Below are 20,946 nucleotides of genomic sequence, written 5' to 3' on the forward strand. Positions count from 1 at the left end.
CCCCCCCCCCCCTCCCTTTTTTTTCTTTCTCCCTCACTTTTTTGCTTCAAATATGTCAACCAAAATACATTCCAAACACAGCCTTAGTTTTTCTTGTTCAGAATTTGCTATCTGAACTCTCTATTTTTGTTTGCTTCTTTTCGATGAATGCGGAAAGATTTTGATCTACTAACAAAAACCATGCAGGTACCTGGAGGCAAAGCTATTAACCCAAATGTGACTAAGGCCGTCGAAGTTGCAAGGCAACATGGCATTCTTGTAATTTGGGTATTATATCTCTTTCTCCTTTATGACCGTGTGGGCCAAATCTCTATGTTTTGGACCCGTTGTGTTCTTCTTCTCTGCTTTTCTCGATTGATTTATGATCAATGTGTAGGTTGTCCGGGGACATGACCCGATGGGAAGAGATGTGGAAATCTTCCGGTTGCATTTGTATGGTAAAGACAAAGAAACACCACTAGTTAAGAAGCGAAGTGTTGGGGCAGAATTGGTTGATGACTTAGAGATCTAAGAAGGTGATGACAAGCTTGTTAAAACTTGTTTTAGTGCCTTCTTTTGGTATGAACTTTCATTCATTACTTCAAAGGGTTGGCATCTATAGCTTAGTTGTGACAGGTATACGTAATTAATTAAGTCAAGTGAGGTGAAGATCCTCCAAGACCACCCACCCCTTTGCCTAATATTAATTTGCACCTTTGTGCTTGATCATTAATCATCTATCACAGGAGTTCAAACCCCTAAATGTATCAGGCAAAGTCTTTGAAGCAGTTCAGTTGGACCACCCATCTGTATGAGTTATTGCTGATGCCACCACAACTTTTACACCGTAAGTACAATCTGGTAATAGTACTGTGAATTAATTTATTTTATAGACTGATGATTTGATTAAAGTATGTATGTGTTGGAATCTGATGAAACAACCAATCTTTTCGACGAAAAAGTTGGAGTTGCAACACTGACACTGGAGTGGTGAATTTAGTGCATAAGTCTGTCCTCTGAATAGTATTGCAGATGCCCTACCTTGGAAGGCCCTGTTAATTACATGTCTGACAGATTGACCACATTCCAAAAATATATAGAAATGCTAGTTTATCTATATGTACTGTTGTTGTATGACTCATGATGATCAGTGATGATCTATCTATGTTTGATTTTCTTGAAGGGATCGATGATCTGTGATGTAATAAGTAGAACTTCTGATCTGGCTATAAAATAAGGAGTTCATTGTGTTTGCCACCGGCAAATTGGACTACAAATTTATGATTTGATTAGTATATGGGTGTACAGAATATATTTGAGAAGCATGGTTGGTACCGATCCTGGATCGGGTGTCGTTATTGGATCAAGGGTAAATTCATAAAAATCCATTCTTTTTTTTTTTTTTTTTTTATGAAAAATAGGGATAGAATCGATATATCTAGATCAGTATCATATTCCCAAGAAATAAATCCCTGACCGTAACCATCCAAGCTGAACTTGATGGTCTAGATCGAATCATTGTGAACCTGTCTCTCCTAACTCCAATACAAAGCAATGAGCTTTTGCATGATTTTCCTTATATTTGATCCATTATGGAAGATCTTATCATCCTATTTTTAATCATGTATTTTCAATATTGTTTTAAGGGAGATTGACAACTTGATTGATTGCCCAATTAGGATGGCACAATCGGTGATGTATATGATGATTTGACTTAATTCTGATCCCTAAATTCAAGATTCAAGAGATGTGTTTTATTCTTGCCATGAGTATCTCACCGCTCCACCCCCTACCCACCCCCACCCCACCCCCACCCCCACCCAAAAAAAAGGAAAACCCTCCCCTCATGGCCAAGTGCCTTTTACACGTGGGTTCGAAATTTAAAAAAAATATTATTTTTAGTTAAAAAAAAATTAAAATCTGGCCATACATGTGGAAGGCACATAACAAGTAATTTTTTGGGGCTACAAACATAACAAGGAACTGAGGGTACAGAGTAGAGGTTCTTAGCTGCAGAATGATTTATCAAAATTTAAAAAATAGATTTAAAATATTTTGAAATGAATTATATACTCAAAATATTGATTTATATGAGATAATGATTACAAAACTTTGTGCTTTAATATTGATTTGATTTGATTTCCATTCTTTCTTTTCTTTATTTCCCTCGTGAACATACGGAACCCTAAGAAACCAGAGTCATCGACTATTAACCAACTCCTAACCCAAAAAAAAAAAGAACCTATAAACCAACAACCCCTTCTCCCTTCCCCCATAACCCAATCTTCACAGCCTGCCCTTATTAATTAGTCTTGCTCAGTGGCACCAATGAGAGTCTGGATCAAGTCGTCTCATGTGAATCATTCTTGTACAGTGTTTGATCCACATTTAGAATCCATTTAATCTCTCTCTCTCTCTCTCTCTCTCTCTCTCTCTCTCTCTCTCTCTCTCTCTCTCTCTCCTTACAATAGACTGAAATATTGAACGAATTTCAACTGTGGATCAAATACCATACACCATTCTGATACGAGAACCTGATCCAAACTTCACCAATCACCATGTGCACGCTATGTAACAACACCTGCGGGTGCTACTACCACTCTTGTCAATCTAGTTAGCCTCATTGTAATTACTTGCTTTTATAAACACGAATGGGAACTCTCCACGTTTCGAAACCGACAGCCACCGGGTCCCATGCTCCTTCGTAATTCCAATGTCACCACACGTGACATGACATGAGTGGCACACGCCGGGGCAGTATCTGATCCGATATGTAGGACTCGATTCATCGAACCGCTGGAACTTGAACCAGTTCTTCACTGTCGATTCACCTGGTTGACCCGGTTTGCCTTCCAATGTCACGTACCTATCCCGACCCGATTCATTGACCTGCCATACTCCTGGCATTTCCATGAATTTGATGTTCAAGTTGGTCGATTCGTGGATGGTCATCTCTTGGGATGAAGATGGAGTGCTTGGGACTTCCCTAAGAGATTGAATTCCGGCCGGCTTTCCCGATGGATAGGGCGATGGAGAGAAGATAACGGGTGACCCAAAGTTCATGCCATGAGAGTGTTGTTTGACGATAGGGGTGCGAGAGCTAGATCTCGCCCGTATCCCAATGGATAACCCACCACCATGGCCACCACGAATGGCGGAGACAATGTAGTATGGAATGCCCGGTTGGAGCTCGTTGCCGTCGGTATCGAGCACAGCTTCACATAGATTGTGAGGCTGGGCCATGGCCTCCAACTGGAGAAGGAAGGCAATGATCATCAAGAGCTGAACAAGGATGGATTGGATCTTCATGAGTGGAATTAAATGGGATAATGGTGTTAGGCTGTTGGAAACTATTGAAGCTTGACACCATAATTAATCCCTTTTGTAGGCTTAAGGCCTTGTAGGTCGCAACTGAGATATTGAACGGGTTTTAGGGGACAAGTGTTAGAAGGGGCACCTATTTCTTTTGCTTTTATATGTACCCCTTTTCAACATATAAATGGTAGGAAGTGGGACAGGTGTTGTATTATCACATGTACGTCCAGGTGAACGGTCGTGCAAAGGATTCAATCTCCAATTAAAGATCAAGATAATGACAGTCATCGAGAGGTAGAGACTGCTCCAAAGCTTCAACTAATCAATGGAAATAGAGTGTGCACGGTGGGTTAAACCCGATAATCCATATGGCATTGCCACCATTAATTGGTTAGGTTTGTAAGAGTTTGGCATGACCCTTGGCTAAGGGTGTCAAAATCAAATCAGAACTGTTTATCAAAACCAAATCAAACTATGTACATCGAAACAGTGAAATCGTTTAATAAATGGTTCGGTTTTAGTTTCAATATTTAAACCATTTACTTAAATGATTTAAATTGAATCAAACTATTTAAACCGATGGTAAATTGTTTAAAACCGATTATTGTATACATAACGGGTTGAGGTTTTCTAGTCGGCCACCCCATATAAGAATCTTTTGAGGGTGTTTTCTGAACCGTTGGATTTAAGTTTCATTGTGCTTTAAGTGTTGATTTGGAATAAGTAGTATGTTTAACAATACATTTACGTATTGCAAGATACAATGTATATAATTCTAATAAAAATGAAACTTTTTTTCTTTGGTAGAAAGGTTTAGGAAAACCAAAGGCATACGTATTGGTAGAGCAACAAAAGAGGTAAGAGGAGAGTTTGCCACTACCACTCCCCAACCCACAGACCTTACCAAAGAACGATCTAGCAACAAACTTCTTTTTGCTCCGACAGGTAATTCTTACTTCCAGCTTCAAATTTTTTTTGTTCGTTATGAGGATTCATTTCTTGAAAATTGAGAGAGAGAGAGAGAGAGAGAGAGAGAGAGAGAGGACTTTTGATCTGTGACGGTCTCTCTGTTCATTTTGTTGAGCTCTGAAACTGAAGCTATGATCTGAACCAAATTCGAAGGAAGCTCTGTTTTCAGCTTTCAAATCATCTCTTATCGAATTTAACTTCCATTCCCATTTTATTCTCACTTTTTTGACTGTCCCAGATGATCAGTTTCCATCCGAAAGGACCGAAATGAATTAAGTGTTTTGGTTTCTAGGTAAAAGAACTTATATTTATCTTTATTTCGAAGTTCCCTTCTCCTAATTAGTCGATGGTGAGACATGGGTTCAATGGTTCTCTGGTTAATTTATCTTCAGTTGACACAAACTGATACAGACCATCCACCGGTCACATCAACTGGTTGGAGTCAAAACCCTAGGAATGAAAGTAGTGTTCCACTGTATCAAATTTAACAAGTATGGAAGCATTAATGTGATTTGGAGCTTAAAATGATCTCGTTGGAAATTTATGTGAGGTGTTTATTGAAACATAAAGTTCTCGATGCCACCAAAGCAAGCCCATGCACGGGTGGGCCACCTTAAAGGAAACATCGTGTGGACTCCCTCACTCGAGCTTGAGCATGAGGAGGTACCCAAACCAACAGTACCTAATGTTCCTCCTTCGGCTCCTCCTGTGATGATAGCAAAAGATATAACATCAGTCATAAACAATTTGATGCAAGGGTTGCATCAACAACAAAGAGAGTTTATGATTGGGTTGGGCACTCAGATTGATGCTGCGATCTGGACATGGGAACCTCATCCAATTCCACCCCAAGTACAATCGGTACAAGCTATACATCCATCTGCTCCGCCAATACAACAAATATCATCTAATTCAAGTTCAATGCCTCCGACTATGTTAGATGGAACAATATCACAGCGACAACTGACACCGCAGAGTCAGGGCACAATACGTGAATGGATGGATACCTCAAAGTTAATGAAAAGGTCCCAGAAGTAGAAGTATAGACGCCTTTTTCAATGGCATCTCACAAGACCCATTGCAACCAACTCAGTGGTTTGAGGGTATGGAAAAGGCTTTGAGATGCTAGCATGTACCAATGAGCAAAAGTGGATATATGCCAACTATCAACTTCAAAATGAAGCTAGTGCGTGGTGGATGGCTACAAATCCTATTCTAACAGCAGCACATCCCGACCTTAGTTGGGGACATTTCATTGATGTTGTAACCCGGTAGTCATTGAGGGGGGGTGAATCAGTGAGTCCAATTCCAATCTCCAAAACCTGTTCGATATCTAACACGGGAAACTTTGATACACTTGTCCTTATTTGCACACAGTTATACATACATTCAGCCTCTCATAGGCACTTCCAAGTGTACACACTCAATCCGCATTTCACGCACTTCAATATATGTAATGCAAACAATAAGCACACCCAAAACATAGAGTTTTTATGAAGTTTGGCAATCTGCCTACGTTCTCGGAGTAGTGCCCGTAAAGGCTTCGTACCTACTCAATACACTACTTTTGATTGCACCCAAAGTTGGGAGCACCCATACCCAATTTTCTCAAGTCGAAGCTGAGATGACCCTCATAATGTCGATACAATGTGTAGCACCCACTATACGGGAGCACCCACTACACCACTCCCAGTGCTTATATCAATGCCCTACAATCAAGTCATGCCTGGCATATACATTTACAATTAGCTAGCATACTTACAGTTCATCCACAACTAACCTAGCATGTATACAATTCATCCACAATTAACCTTAGCATATATACATATCATCATACATGCATATAATATAAATCCAAGGTTAGGGAATCTCACAACCGGTTGCCTAGGATGAGTGGGAACTTATAGTGACAAGTTTAGTGCTTACACCCTCTCTCCCCTTGGCTTCTTGCTCTTCAAAGCAACAACAAGCAAACTCTTCCTAGCTTTCTTCTCTTCCTCTTTGGATTTGAGTTAATGCGTCGTCAACACACCTCAACCACCTCTTTTACCCCATTTAATGACCTAAGAAAAATTATCATCAAGCATTCATGTTCATTCAAGGACTAACAAAGAGGGGGAGCTTCTCTTGCCAAAACCGCAACATTCCCTCTTTCGAAAGTATTTTTTTTTCTTACTTTCAATACATAGAGCTTGAAAAAAATGAAGAGACAGCAAACTTGGATGGAGTCATTTGGAGTTAGGGTTAGAAAGTTATGGCCATTTGAAGTTGGAGCAATGTGATAGCCTGCCCGAAATGGAATCTTCGAAGGTGGGGCGTAGAGTACACAGGCAGCACGCACAACAGAGGCACAGATCTGACTGTAAATCAAGGATCAAATAATCTTTTAATCCTAGCCATCCGATTAAACCAACAGTTAATAGATCTAAACCATAGGATTTGAATTATGATGATGTCAGCGTGACGTAGGCACTGGCATCATCAAAATTGTTGTCGACGTCTGATTGGTTACATCAGGGCAAAACAAGGAGGCTTGTTGGCTTATTCTCATAAAGTTGAAACGACTTTCAGCCATTGGATTGGCTTCAATTAAACCATATCTGATCAGATCTAAGAAAAGAGAATCATGTATGGTGCACCATGCAGATGCGCCACATGCTAGTTATACTTGATCTAGTGAAGCACCAGTCCATTAGATCCAAAACACTCCACTAATGAGAAGCCTCGTGGAAGCATCTTCAGTGCTAGCTCTTGCAGGAATCGTCAGATCTGAATTTGACCGACGTGGCTTAATCTGAGCCGTGTTTTAAGGATCCCTTTGATTCTCTTATATACACATAAGCCACTGCCTTCATATTTCCAATGCTAAACACCCCCAGAGCCTCAAACTCTTGAAAATTACACAAAATCCCTTCAAGTTTTAAAAATAAATTCTGAAAAATCCTCCCAACATTGAGAGCAAACTAGGATTTTTCGATTTCGAATTTCAAATCGATTTCACAAAAATACTTGTAATTTTTTCATACGATTTCTAATTGAGATGAAACAAAGTGCATTGGAACCATGACTAAACCCTCTACAACTTTCCAGAAGATATGATCATCTAACTCAGCCATGTAGAATGACCAAAATGCCGCTAGAACTTTTTGTTGCCGCATCTTCAAAACGTGATGGAATTAAAACCATTGGAAAGATAGGATTTTTATGTTATAATTATATAGAGAAAATTTCTTCCAAAAAATTCATCTTCAATGCCGAAACTGCCCCCAACTGTTACAAAACTATATTTTGACCGCAGATGTAATAACTTCTTCATAGGGTATTAGAACGCGACGAAATCAGAGGCATTGGACCAGATAAATACAATCTATCTTTTATATAAGCAATGATTTTCCAAAAATATCGTTTTCAGTGCTAAAAATATCCCTCAAGCGTAAATAGGCCAATTTTACTAGTTTTGACCAAAAAATCGATACCACCTGCTATGGATGTATCAATCCACTCCATGTTCACCATACAGCTCTGTCATCTCATCGGTGACACTGAACGCTTCCATGTCATCACTTTCAGTCACGTTACCCAAACTGGCCAAGTCATCACTGCCATATGGCCAGGTTACCAACAATGACAACCATAAAACAATGATCTCCCCCTTTAGAGTTGTTGGTAACTACCTCATCACCAATACACTTCAAAACTCCAATGAATAACTCTCTCCCCCTTTAATAACAAGTACAAAGGGTGGAACCAGTGGACTCCCCCTGAGTCCAATATGGGGGTAGCAACATCAAGCAATTTGTTCCCCCTCTCCCAATGCTCCTAGTGCTTGGGAAGAATCACCACTCCCAGTTTCTGTCTAAGGAACTCAAACTAATCTTTGGGAAGTAGTTTAGTGAAGATACCAACCACTTGCTTTGCTGTGGGAACAAACTCCATTTACACTTCACTTCCATCACCTTGTCTCTTAAGAAATGATACCAGATGGTAATGTGCTTTGTTCTAGAATGCATAATCGGATTCTTGAAAATGTTGATAGCACTCGTATTGTCAAAATACAGTGGCACTTCCTACTCAACTTGTATATTTAGATCCTTCAACATCTGCTTCATCCACAACACTTGTGTACAACAAGATGTAACTAGAATGTACTCTACCCTTACAGTTGAAAGAGAGACTGCCACTTACTTCTTATTGTGCCATGCCAACAAGCTACTCCCCAAATAGAATGCGCCACCACTGGTGCTCTTCCTGTCATCCATACATCCGGCCCAATCTGCATCTGAAAAGTTCACAAATTGAAGCTCCTGACTTTCGGATACCATAACCCAAACTCACTAGTCCCCTTCAGATATTTGAAAATTCTCTTCACTGCTGCCACGTGTGTCTCCTTTGGTCCGACTTGAAATCTGGCTACTATGCACATAGCTTTTAAGATGTCAGGCCTACAGGCTACCAATCATTGACCTATACGAGGTGTGGTCCACAGATGGAGAGTCATCTTCCTTTCTCAACTTACACTCAGTCATCATAGGTGTACTAACTGGCTTCAACCTCCATGGTGAATCTCTTCAACATCTCCTTCATATATTTGGACTGAGATGTGAAGATACCTTCCTTCTTCTAACTGATTTTGCAAATCCAAAAAGAATGGTAGTTCACTCAATATAGACATCTCAAAATCATCTTGTATCCTCATTGTAAAATCTTCGCACAACTCATCTTTGTGACCCCCAAAGATGATGTCATCTACATACAAAATCACCAGAAGCTGACTGCTTTCTTCGATTCTGAAGTTGAGATTATTGTCCACTAGGCCTTTCTTGAAACCCAACTTGCACAAGTAAGAGTCCATTTGGAGTACCATGCCCTTGGAGCTTGTTTCAAACCATACAAGGCCTTCTTCAATCTGTAAATAAGAGTGGGGTCCTCACTCAGCTGAAACCCATCATGCTACTCCATGTAGACCTTCTCTTCTAAGTTCCCATTCAGAAAATCTGATTTAACATCCATTTGATAGACCTTGAATCCCTTGTACACTGACAAAGCCAAGAACATTCTGATAGCCTCAAGTCTTGCCACTAAAGTAAAAGTTTCCTCAAAGTCAATACCTTCTAATTGAGCATATCCCTTGCATACAAGTCTCGCTTTGTTCTTCACCACTTGACCATCTTCATTAAGTTTGTTTCTGAAAACCCATTTGGTGTCAATCACATTCCTGTCAACTGGTCTAGGGACTAGATCCCAAGTGTGATTCCTCTCTATCTGATTAAGCTCTTCATTCATGGCCTTCATCCAGCTCTCATCCTTGCTTGTCTCATCAATAGTTTTTAGTTCAATAGTCGAAAGAAAAGAGTAGGTGTTGGTCTTCATTCTTTTAGTTTGTACACCTACAGTGTGGTCACCAATTATCAAATCATTTGTTCCCCGTTGATCAATTCTGTTGTGTCTCTTCTGCTCATCTGAATCTTCCTTAGCCTGTTCAACATCAACCTCATCTTTACTTTTGGGTCTATTATTAGCCAGACCATTCTCATCATCTAGATCTTTAAATTTTGGGTGTTCATTTCCTGAGCCAGAAGGAATATCCATTTTTTTTATCAACTGTGACATCAGTATTCTCTATAATTTTTTCAAGTCTATTGTTATAGCATCTATAGGCCTTACTTGAAGTAGAATAGCGTAGAAATATACTCTCATCAGTCCTATCATCAAACTTGCCCAAATATTGGTTTGTGTTCTTGATGTAAGACTTGCTACCAAAGATCTTGAAGTATCTTACTATAGCCCTACCAAATATGGATTCTTGCTTTCATGAGGTCTCAATATACACCTGTTATGGATGTAAACTGTAGTTAGAACTGCCTCCTTCCAAAACTTCTTGCCTATGTCAGTCTCTGCTAATATTGTTCTAGCCATGTCCTACATTGTTCTTTTCTTTCTCTCTATAACACCATTCTATTGGGGTGTTCTTGGATCTGAAGTTTGTTTCTTGATACCAGCTCATAACAGTATTCTTCAAACTCATCCCAACTGTGCTCACCTCCTCTGTCAGATCTCAGACACTGAAGCTGCTTCCTGTCTGATTCTCAACTTACTTTTTAAAGATCTTAAATCTTTCTAAAGCCTCTAACTTGTATTTCAAGAACATCACCCATACCATTCTTGAATGATCATCAAAAAACAACATGATGTATCTCTCTCTTGAGGTGCTAGGTGTCCTCATAGGACCACATAGGTCTGTGTGAATCAACTCTAATGGTGGGCTGAAATAGTATTCCTTAGACTTATAGGAGATTCTAGTATGCTTTCCCTTCTGACAAGATGCACATATAAGATTGGAGAGCTTCTTCAACTTAGGAATATCTCTCACTACTTTCTTTAAAGAAATCTTGGCAAGGTTCTTGAAACCAATATGCCCAAGTTTTCTGTGCCATAACCATATCTCCTCATTTATCCTGACCATGTGAGAATCTTTCTCAAACTCTGTTAAGGTGTAAAAGTTTTATGAAGTTCTATGTCCAGTAGCCACAACCTTTCCACTACTTGATCTTCTTATCTCACACCCTTTACTAGTGAAAGTCACTTCATGCCCTTAGTCATAAATTTTACTGATGCTGAGAAGATTGTGTTTGAGCCCTTCAATATACAAGACATCATGGGATTTGATCTTCCCATGGTTTAGACTGATGGACCCCTTCCCTGTAATTCTGGCACCATTGTTTTTGCCAAACTTCACAAATCCACCTTCAAAGTCTTGTAATTGTTTAAACCTTCCCTTATCTCCTGTTATGTGGCTTGAACAATCAATATCAAGAATCCATGGAGTAGAGCCTCCTTGAGCCTTAAAAGCTCTCTAAATAACAAATGCTGCTGCATCTTCTTCATCTTCTACTCTCTTTCTCTCTGAATCTAGAATTTCTTGACAGATTGAGATTTCTTTTCTTTCTTCTGTCTTGGAAATTGTCTCTCCATCTCATCAATTTCTGTGTTTCTGAAAACTCTCTACTTACCTCTGTTCTCTTATCTTTGTGGGGAAAAGTTCTACAATTCCTTGTAATATGTCCAAGATTGTTGCATCTGTAATATTCAATTGTTTCATCCATAAGGGGTGTAAAGGGATTTCTGTCCACATAACTCCTTGGACCAATGTTGAACTTGCAATCTGAGATCTTGTGTCCAAAGGTGTTGCACTTGTAACAATAACCTTGAAAGGTGTGCCTTTGCTTCACAGGTTCCATCTGCATATGTAAAGAGCTCTAAAGTTGTCATATGCTCTAGGTCTCTGTTGAGGACCTTGACTATATCCATAGTTTCTTGCTCTCCTGCTTGGCCTTGCCAACTATAATTGTCTAGCATGGTTAGTCTTATGGAATACAGAGTGATTTTCTCTTTTGATTGGACCGCTTTACACTCTATCTTTTTGTATTGCTCTCTTGACGTTACTAGCAGTAGCAATATATGGCTTCCCTCTTTGAGCATTCCTATCATTGACTTTGATAGGATTCTGCACTGTTTCCTTACCATTTACCTTGGTATTTTTTGAAAACTCCCCAACATATCCAAGCCCAAATTTGATGTGAGCCAGTCTCTGGGCATTAATGATGTCATTAAACTTCTTACTACTAGGATGCTCTTCTGGAGTAGAATCATCTTCAACATCTTCATTTTGAGTCTTTTCTCTCAATTTTATTTCTCCTATAGTTTTCAACTTAGCCTTTAACAAGGTTAGCTCATCTTCATAACCATTAAATTGTACAAGAATCTCAGCTTGCTCCTCCAATTGTGCTTTCAAGGTCACTTTCTCCAACTCAAGAGTGTTGTAATCAATTGTCTTCTGTGAGAGTTGATACTCAAGGTCATCTAATGTCTTCCTTGACTTATTAGCTTGCTTTCTCAACTCAAGAACTACTTTTTTTTTACCCCTTGAGGTCTTAGGTAACCTTCTTGACCTTTTTTCTTTCTCTTCAAAGTTCTCTATTAGCAGATATGAGTTCAGCCTCTAAATGTGATTTTTCATCTCGATCTCCTTCTTCTGAAGACTCTTCTTTTCTAGATGAATCTACCGTATTTTCTTCCACATTTATTGAGACCATAAATATAGCCTCATCATCTTCATCATTTGATGATTCTTCAAAATCTTCATCAGATGTGTCATTACATTTTTTAGAAACCAGACTTTTTTTCTTGTCCTTTCCTTTCTTGTATCTGTTTGAAAAAAACTTCTTCTTTCCCTCGAAATGGATTTTCTTTTCGCATTCATCTTCATCACTTTCTATTTCTCCTTGGTTAGGACACTTGGCTGCAAAATGTCTAACCTTTCTATAGTTAAAGCATTTAAAAGGCAACTTATCTTTATATTTCCCCATTCCCTTCTTCAACTTCCTAGTGAAATGAGCTGTAGCCTCATCTTCACTCTCATCAGTGTCCTCCATAGGCTGCTTATTCTTCTCCTGATTTTTAAGTTTTTCATTGCCTTGAAAGTAGCTTGCTTATCATTGGACTTGTCTTTTCTCAATCTCATTTCAAGAGCTGTGAAAGTACAATGCACTTGATCAAGGGTGATAGTGCCTATGTCCTTTGCCTCTTCAATAGTTGATACCTTGGAGTCATACTTGGGCAACAAATATCTCAAGATTTTCTGACAAACAACTGAATCCTCTAGATTGGCTCCCAGGGCCCTAATAGAGTTGACCACTTTATTTACCGTGATTATATTGGTGTTAATGTTCTCTCCCTCTTGCATTAGTAGACTTTCAAACTGGCCTCTAAAGGTCTGAAGTTTTACTTTTCTGATCTTGTCATGTCCTTCATAAATGCTCTTCAGTTTTTCTCAGATGTCCTTGGCTGAGTCACAATCCATCACATTGGCTGTGATAATACATTCACAACCTTTTGATTGTAACAATAAACTTTCTTGGCTTCATTGTCAACTGGACCTACCTCAGGTGCCTTGTACCCATTAAGAACTGATGTCTAAATATTATAACCCAGTGAACCTAGGTACGACTGCATTCTCCTCTTCCACAAGATAAAATTGGATTCATCAAACTTTAATGCATGTCCTAAATAACCTTCACCTGCCATACTGTCACTGCCACTGCCTCTGGATCACTCAACTATTGATTAAACTGTTATTGAGTGTCAGCTTTGATAGCAGTTGTTGTAAATTGGCAGTCACTGAGAGGGGGGTAAATTAGTGAGTCCAATTTTAATCCCCAAAACCTATTTGATATCTGACATGGCAAACCCCGATACACCTGTCCCTGTACTTGTCCTTGTTTGCACATAGTCGCATGCACACTCAGCCTCTCATAGGAACTTTCAAATGTGCATACCCATTTCGCATTACATGAACTTCAATATATATAATGCAAACAATAAGCACACCCAAAACACAAGATTTTTATGAGGTTCCACAATCTACCTATGTCTCTAGAGTAGTGCCTTTAAAGGCTTCGTACCTACCCAATACACCACTTTTGACTGGACCCACAGTCGGGAGCACCCACACCCAATTTTCTCATGTCGAGGCTAAGATGATCCTCGCAATGCTGATACAATGTATAACACTTACCACATGGGAGCACCCACTCCCAATGCTTAGCACCCACTAAGCACTCAATATAAGAATACAATAAATTGAGGCTTATATCAAGACCCTACAATCAAGCCCTGCCTAGCATATACATCCACAACTAGCTAGCATGCTTTCAGTTCATCCACAACTAACCTAGTATGTATACAATCCATTCACAACTAACCCTAGCATACATACATATCATCATACATGCATATAATGTAAATACAAGGCTAAGGAATCTCACAATCAATTGTCTGGAATGACTGGGAACTTGCAGTGACAAGTTTGGTGTTCACACCTTCTCTCCCCTTGGCTTCTTGCTCTTCAAAGCAATAATAAGCAAACCCTTCCTTGCTTTCTACTCTTCCTCCTTGGATTTGAGTTAATGCATTATCAACACACCTTAAACACTTCTTTGACCTCCTTTAATGGCCTAAGAACAATTATCATCAAGCATTCATATTCATTCAAGGACCAACAAAGAGGGGGGAGCTCTTGCCAAATCCACAGCATCCCCTCATTTAATAATATTTTTTCTTGCTTCCATTGTGTAGAACTTGAAAAAAAAAAATAGACAACAACTTGGATGGAGTCATTTGGAGTTAGGGTTAGAAAGTTATGACCATTTGAAGTTGGAGCAATGAGATTGCCTGAAATAGAATCTTTAGAAATATGTCGTAGGGTATGCTGGCGGTGCATGCAAAAGAGGCGCAAATTTGACCATAAATCAAGGATCAAAACATCTTTTAATCCTAGCCATCCGATTAAACCAATGGACAATTGATTTACAACATAGGATTTGAATCTTGATGATGTCAGCGTGATGTAGGCGTTGACATCGTCAGACTTGTTGTTGACGGTTGATTGGCTACATTAGCTCAAAATAAGGAGGCTTACTCTCATAAAGCTGAAATGACTTTCAGCCGTTGGATTGGCTTCAATTAAACCAGATCTGATCAGATCTAAGAAAATGGAATCAAGTATGGTGCACCATGCACATGCACCACACGCTAGCTATACCTGATCCAGTAAAGCACCAATCAATTACATCCAATACACTCAACCAATGAGAGGCCTTGCGTAAGCATCTTCAATGCTAGCTCTTGCATGAACCGTCAGATCTAAATCTGACCGACGGGGCTCAATCGGAGCCGTGTATTAAGGATCCCTTTGATTCTCTTATATACACATAAGCCCCTGCCTTCATATTTCTAAAACACCTCCACAACCTCAAATCTTGAAAATTACAAATAAAAACCTTTCATTTTTCAAAAATAAATTCTGAAAAATCCTCCCAACACCAAGAGCAAATTGGGATTTTCGGATTTTGAATTTCGAACTGACTTCACGGATACACGTGTAACTTTTTCATACGATTTTCGATTGAGACGAAACAAAGTGCGTTGGAACCATGATAGGATGCTCTAAAACTTTCTGGAGAACCTAATCATCTGAATCAGTCATATAAAAAGACCAAAATGCCCCTAGAACTTTTTAATTCCGTATCTTTCTCATATGGAATCAAAACGCGATGAAATCAGAACCTTTGGAAAGATCGGATTTTTTTGTATCATTACATAGAGAAAACTTCTTCCAAAAAATTCTTCTTCAATGTCAAAATTTCCCCCGACTGCCATAAAACTATATTTTGATTGCGGATGTCATAACTTCTTCTTACTGTATCGGAATGCGACGAAATTAGAGGCATTGGACTAGATAAATTACAATCTATATTTTACATAAAGAAATAGTCTCCCTAAAATGTCATTTTCACTATCAAAAATACCCCCCGAGCATAAATAGTTAAATTTTTCTTGTTTTGACCCGAAAATCGGTACCACCTACCATGAATGTATCAATCTAGTCCATGCACACCATGCAACTTTGTCATCTCATTGGTGACATTGAATGCTACCACGTCATCCAAACTGGCCACATCATCACCACCATGTGGCTGGGTTGCGAACAAGGACAACTATAAAACAACAATTAAGGCATTCTTTGGAACCTAATTTCTAGAGAGTGTGAGGGACAGAAAGGAAGCTAAATTCATGGGCTTAACACAAGGGCCCAGAGCTGTGCTAGAATATCAACAGAAGTTTGAGGAGTTGTTTTCTTTGCACCAAAATATCTGAAGGTAGATCGGACTAAGATAAAGGAATTTGAGAAGGGATTGAGACCTGGACTGGGTGCTATGCTAGTAGCACATCATTTACAGAGTTGTGCCCAGGTGGTCTAGTCAACCAAGGCTATTGAGGATAGGTAGAGAGATAACTACCTAAGCCAGTAAGGAATGAAGCCGGTGGTGCAAGGTTTTAACATGAATGCAAGAGGATCGTTTCCTAACCCGATTGCCACCCAGTTTAGAAGACCTGAAGCGGGCCAAGCCTCACAAAATCCAAGGCTTACTGTAGCACCCCAACAAATAGAACATGCTTTGTCTATCAACAGATGGGCCACTTGGCTAGATATTGCCCACATAGAAGACCCGAAATGGATATATATGACCTCAAAGGCTAGCGCAGCTTCAACTAGCTCAGTGTCATGCTCAAACACAAGAAGAACCTAGACCACAAGGACGAGAGTTTGCCATTAGTATAGAGAATGTTGAGTCTGCACCTGAGGTTATTACATGTATCCTATTGATCTTGATGACAATTACATATGTACTATTTCATTCTAGTGCATCGCATTCATTTGTGTCTCCATCATTTCTATTAGGATGGGAGTTAAGCCAAAGAAATTAACATACTGACTAGTGGTTAGCACACTTACTAGAAGTGAAGTAGGATTCGATGAAGTTTATGAACTATGTCCAGTACAAGTCTGCGAACAAGACATGATAGCTCATCTAATTAATTTAGACATGAGTGACTTTGATGCCATCTTAGGCATGGATAGGTTATCTGCCTTAAAGCCTATGTGATGTGCATAAAGAAGAAAATTGTTTTCAATCCCCGAGATGGGGTTGAATTTGTGTGTAAGGGACCAAAGTGAAGACCAAGAAAATGGTCATATCCGCACTTTAGATGATGAGGTAATTGGATAAGGGTTCTGTGTTGAACACAACCAAAAAGATAAAACCCTTAGAGGAAATAGACATTGTGAAATATTTCCCAAATGCATACCCTGAAGATTTGTCAGGATTACCTCTAGATTGGGAAACAAAATTTATGATTGATTTACATCTTGGAGCAACACCAATATCTAAGGCCCCATTTAGGATGGCACCATCAGAGTTGAGAGAGCTAAAAGACTAATTTCGAGAATTACTGAAAAAGGGTTTTGTTAGACCAAGTACATTTCTGTGGGGAGCACCAGTGTTGCTCGTTAGGAAGAAGGATGGGAGTATGAGAATTTGTATAGATTATCAGAAGCCTAATAAGCTTATAAAAAAGAACTGACATCTGTTGCCCAGAATTGATGACTTATTTGATCAGTTAAAAGGGGCAACTACATTCTCCAAGGTCGATCTCTAATCTGGGTATCATCAACTCAAGATCAGAGAATATAATGTAAACAAAACCTCCTTGAGAACTTATTATGAGCATTATGAGTTCCTAGTCATGCCATTTAGGTTAACCAAGGCCTCGGCTGCATTCATGAGTTGATGAACTGGTATTTCATGATATACAAGATAAGGTTGTCATTGTTTTTATAGATGACATCTTAATCTACTCTAAAAATAAGGAAGAGCATGCCAACCATTTGACCCTGGCATTACAACTGTTGAGAGAGAAGCAATTATATGCAAAATTCAGCAAATGTCAATTTTAGCTCTCCTAGGTGAAGTTTCTAAGACATGTTTCAGAAAAAGGCATTGAAGTCAATCCTGGAAAAGTGAAGGCAATACTTGATTGTGTGTAACTAAAGAATGTTGGTGAAATTCATAACTTCTTGGGACTAGTAGGTTACAATAGAAGATTAAAAAAAACTTTCTCACGGATTTTCACTCCTATGACCCAATTAACACGGAATGGTGTAAAATTTGAATGGTCAAAGGAATGTGAGAGAAATTTTGAAGAACTAAAGCACAGAATAATTTCAGCTCTGATGCTTACTATTCCAAAGGGACTTGGGGAATGGTGGTGTATAGTGATGCTTCTAGATTAGGATTAGGCTATGTGTTGATGCAAAATGGGAATGTCATTGCCTACACATCGTGACAGTTAGAAGATTATGAAAAAATTTGTCCCACACATGATCTGGAGCTAGCATCAATGATCTTTGCATTGAAGATCTGATATTACTATCTATATGGTGAGAAAAATATAATCTATAGTGATCACAAGAGTTTGATGTATTTCTTCACTCAAAAGGAGTTGATCATGAGACAAAGAAGATGGTTGGAGTTGATGAAAGGTTATAATTGCAACATCCATTATCATCATGGGAAGGCCAATGTAGTGATTGATGCATTGAATAGAAAAACCCGGACTTTATCACTTGGGGCCCTAACAATGAATAAACAGTTAATTGAAGAAGTAAGAAGAATGGAATTATAATTGTTACTGAATGATGTTACTGTGACATTAGCTACATTGATGATGTAACCCTCTTATATAGAGGAGATTCAAGCAGCTCAACTTATAGACGAAGACTTGCAAAAAATAACTAATGAGATTAGAGAAGGAAAAGAGAAAGATGTGGATTTCACATTAACTGTAGATGAAGTTCTTAAGTTTAGAAGTTGATTGTGTGTACCAAAGGATGAAGAATTGAGAGAAATGACACTACGAGAGACACATAGATCACCTTACTCAGTTCATCCTAGTAGCACTAAAATGTACAAGGATTTGAAGAAATCCTATTGGTGGATTGGTATGAAAAAGGATGTGGTTATCTATGCAGCCAAATGTCTGAATTGTCAGTAAGTTAAAGTTGAAAGGAAAAGACCTCATGGATTACTACAACCTCTACCTATACTATAATGGAAGTGAAAACACATTATAATGGACTTTGTCACTGGTCTACCTCGTGCTCATAAAGGGAATGATGCAATGTGGGTAGTGGTGGACCGTTTGACCAAGGTAGCTCACTTCATCCCCATGAAGGTTATGTTTTCTATGGATAAGTTTTAAACTTTTGAAACTTAGAAGAATTGGGTGGCCACCAAATGGTGTTTAAGTCACACAACTTTGACTTTATAGAATGTGGGCTTTTACACTTCTAATAAGTGATTACAATAGGAAAATTTGAACATAATACTTAGTAATTTTAAGCTCTGGAAACTATTTTCCCTAACTTGTAGGGCCTATACCCAACTTGTGGGTGGCTATAGAGATGGGTTACAGATCTGAACTCTACCTAATCGACAGAAAGCATTTATATTTAACCAGATAGGTTCTCCAACTAGGTTTCTAACTATTGACCAATATAAGAGTTTTACCCTTTTCTAAGGAACTTCCTATTCAGTTCTCGAGAATCTCTTTGTATATAGAAGTCTATATTTTATGTGATAGTTTTCCTATTGTATAATTGGGAGTAGGGTTCCTCAATCTTGTACTATAAAGTCTCCTATTGGAACGCACATCAAATAGAGAATGAAATCACTTTGACATGGTATCAGAGCTATAGGCCAACACCTCCTACCCTAGTCCTCTCTCTCTCTCTACTCGTCAATGGCCACCAAACTTCCACCCTCTACTACCTCCAATGGCTCTCTCTCTCTCTTGAAACCCCCTCTCTTATGGCCACTCCACCCAACCCCTCATCGTCCTCTCTCTCTACCAATCCCATGCCACCTCTCAATGGCACCCACCACTTCATCTCTCTGAAACTCAACTCCACTATTTTTCTCCTCTGGTGTGCTCAGCTTACCCCTTTTCTACGGGGTCAACGCCTCTATAGTTTCATTGATGGATCTTATCCCTGCCCTGAAGACACTGTTGCTGCCATTCAATGGCAAGAACAGGATGCCATTCTGATGAGCCCCCTTATTGCCTCATTATCTGAAGACGTTCTCCCCATGATCCTTGACGAGCCTGTTAGCAGGTCCATCTGGGACTCTCTCTTTGCAACTTTTGGATCTGCATCTGCTACCCGATTAATGTCTCTTCACATGTCTCTTCAAGCCCTTGATCAGAAGGTAGACGAATTTGTGACTCAACTTCTTTAACGTGCCAAGGCCCTCTCTGATGAATTTGCCGCTGCAGGTCGTCATCTCTCCTGCGAGGATTTCAACATCCATGTATTTTGTGCTCTCAAGCAAGATCTGCAGCACATTGTTCCCACCCTCCTTGGCCGTGAGAATCCTCTCTCTTTCACAAATCTTCATGGACTCCTTGTCAGTCATGAATTTCTTTGCTCGTAGACTCTCAACAAGCTCTCCCTCTTTGATGCTCAGAACCCTCCCACTGCCAATGTTGTTCAGAAAGATAATAACCCTGCCTCCACCCAAACACTGACCCCTCCTCTACTGGTCGTGGTCAGGGTAGGAGGCGTGGTGATTGTGGTCGTTGGGGTTACGATGGCGGTGGTCGTGGTGGCTCTTTTGGTGGACGTTATTGGTATACCATCTGCAACTGCAAAAACCACTCTACATCTCACTGCTACTACCGCATCCAAAGCAACACTCCTGCCTACCCATACTATGCCAACCCCAATCCACCCAATGCCAACTACACCTATGCCTCCCACCCCTACCCTCCCAATCCTTTCCCATATCCAAACCCTCCCTTGCTACCAACTCCCCATCCCTCATCTTCCCTTCCCTGGTATCCAGATACAAGAGTCTCTCACCATGTAACCTCTGACATTAATAGCCTATCTTCAGATGATGAATACAATGGGTCGGATCAACTCCATGTTGGTAATGGTAAGGGCTTACACATTGTTTATATTGGTTCTACATCTCTTCCCTCTCCTACTTCTTTTTCTACTTCTTTTCCTCTTTATAATATTTTGCATGTTCCTGAGATCTCTAAGTCCCTTCTCTTTGTTTAGAAATTTACTGAAGATAATAATGTATTTTTTGAATTTCACCCCTCGCATTTTTTTGTCACCATGTTACTAGGAAGTGTACATGAATATTCTACTAGGATTCTCCAGTGAGAGAACTCAGGGAAAGGTTTGTAAATTGAAGCATGCTCTCTATGGGTTGA

General features: G+C 39.4%; 2 protein-coding genes across 8 annotated transcripts in view; one reads left to right on the forward strand and one right to left on the reverse strand.

Annotated features, from left to right (window-relative positions):
• The window catches only part of LOC122064158, a 29,148-nt gene extending 27,904 nt beyond the window's left edge, over positions 1-1,244 (forward strand). For 5 of the 7 annotated variants that reach the window (XM_042627865.1, XM_042627866.1, XM_042627858.1 and 2 more), the window contains 4 exons: positions 187-267; positions 377-515; positions 726-826; positions 942-1,244. In XM_042627865.1, coding sequence (XP_042483799.1) covers positions 187-267; positions 377-511 — 216 coding nt within the window. In that variant the 3' untranslated portion in view covers positions 512-515; positions 726-826; positions 942-1,244. Of the gene's footprint in view, positions 1-186; positions 268-376; positions 516-725 lie in introns of all 7 variants that reach the window. The other 2 variants (XM_042627864.1, XM_042627863.1) reach the window with 2 other exon arrangements.
• An 841-nt stretch (positions 1,245-2,085) lies between these two features.
• Positions 2,086-3,315, reverse strand: LOC122064157 (kunitz trypsin inhibitor 5-like). Its single transcript, XM_042627857.1, has one exon. The coding sequence runs from the start codon at positions 3,286-3,288 to the stop codon at positions 2,590-2,592; it is 699 nt and encodes a 232-aa protein (XP_042483791.1). The 5' UTR covers positions 3,289-3,315; the 3' UTR covers positions 2,086-2,589.
• Positions 3,316-20,946: the final 17,631 nt, after the last annotated feature.

Source organism: Macadamia integrifolia, unplaced genomic scaffold, assembly GCF_013358625.1.
Source record: "Macadamia integrifolia cultivar HAES 741 unplaced genomic scaffold, SCU_Mint_v3 scaffold1548, whole genome shotgun sequence".
Lineage (NCBI taxonomy): Eukaryota > Viridiplantae > Streptophyta > Magnoliopsida > Proteales > Proteaceae > Macadamia > Macadamia integrifolia.

Excerpts from the sequence above, each read along its gene's own strand:
- LOC122064157 (XM_042627857.1), bottom strand. The coding sequence starts at position 3,288 with ATGAAGATCCAATCCATCCTTGTTCAGCTCTTGATGATCATTGCCTTC.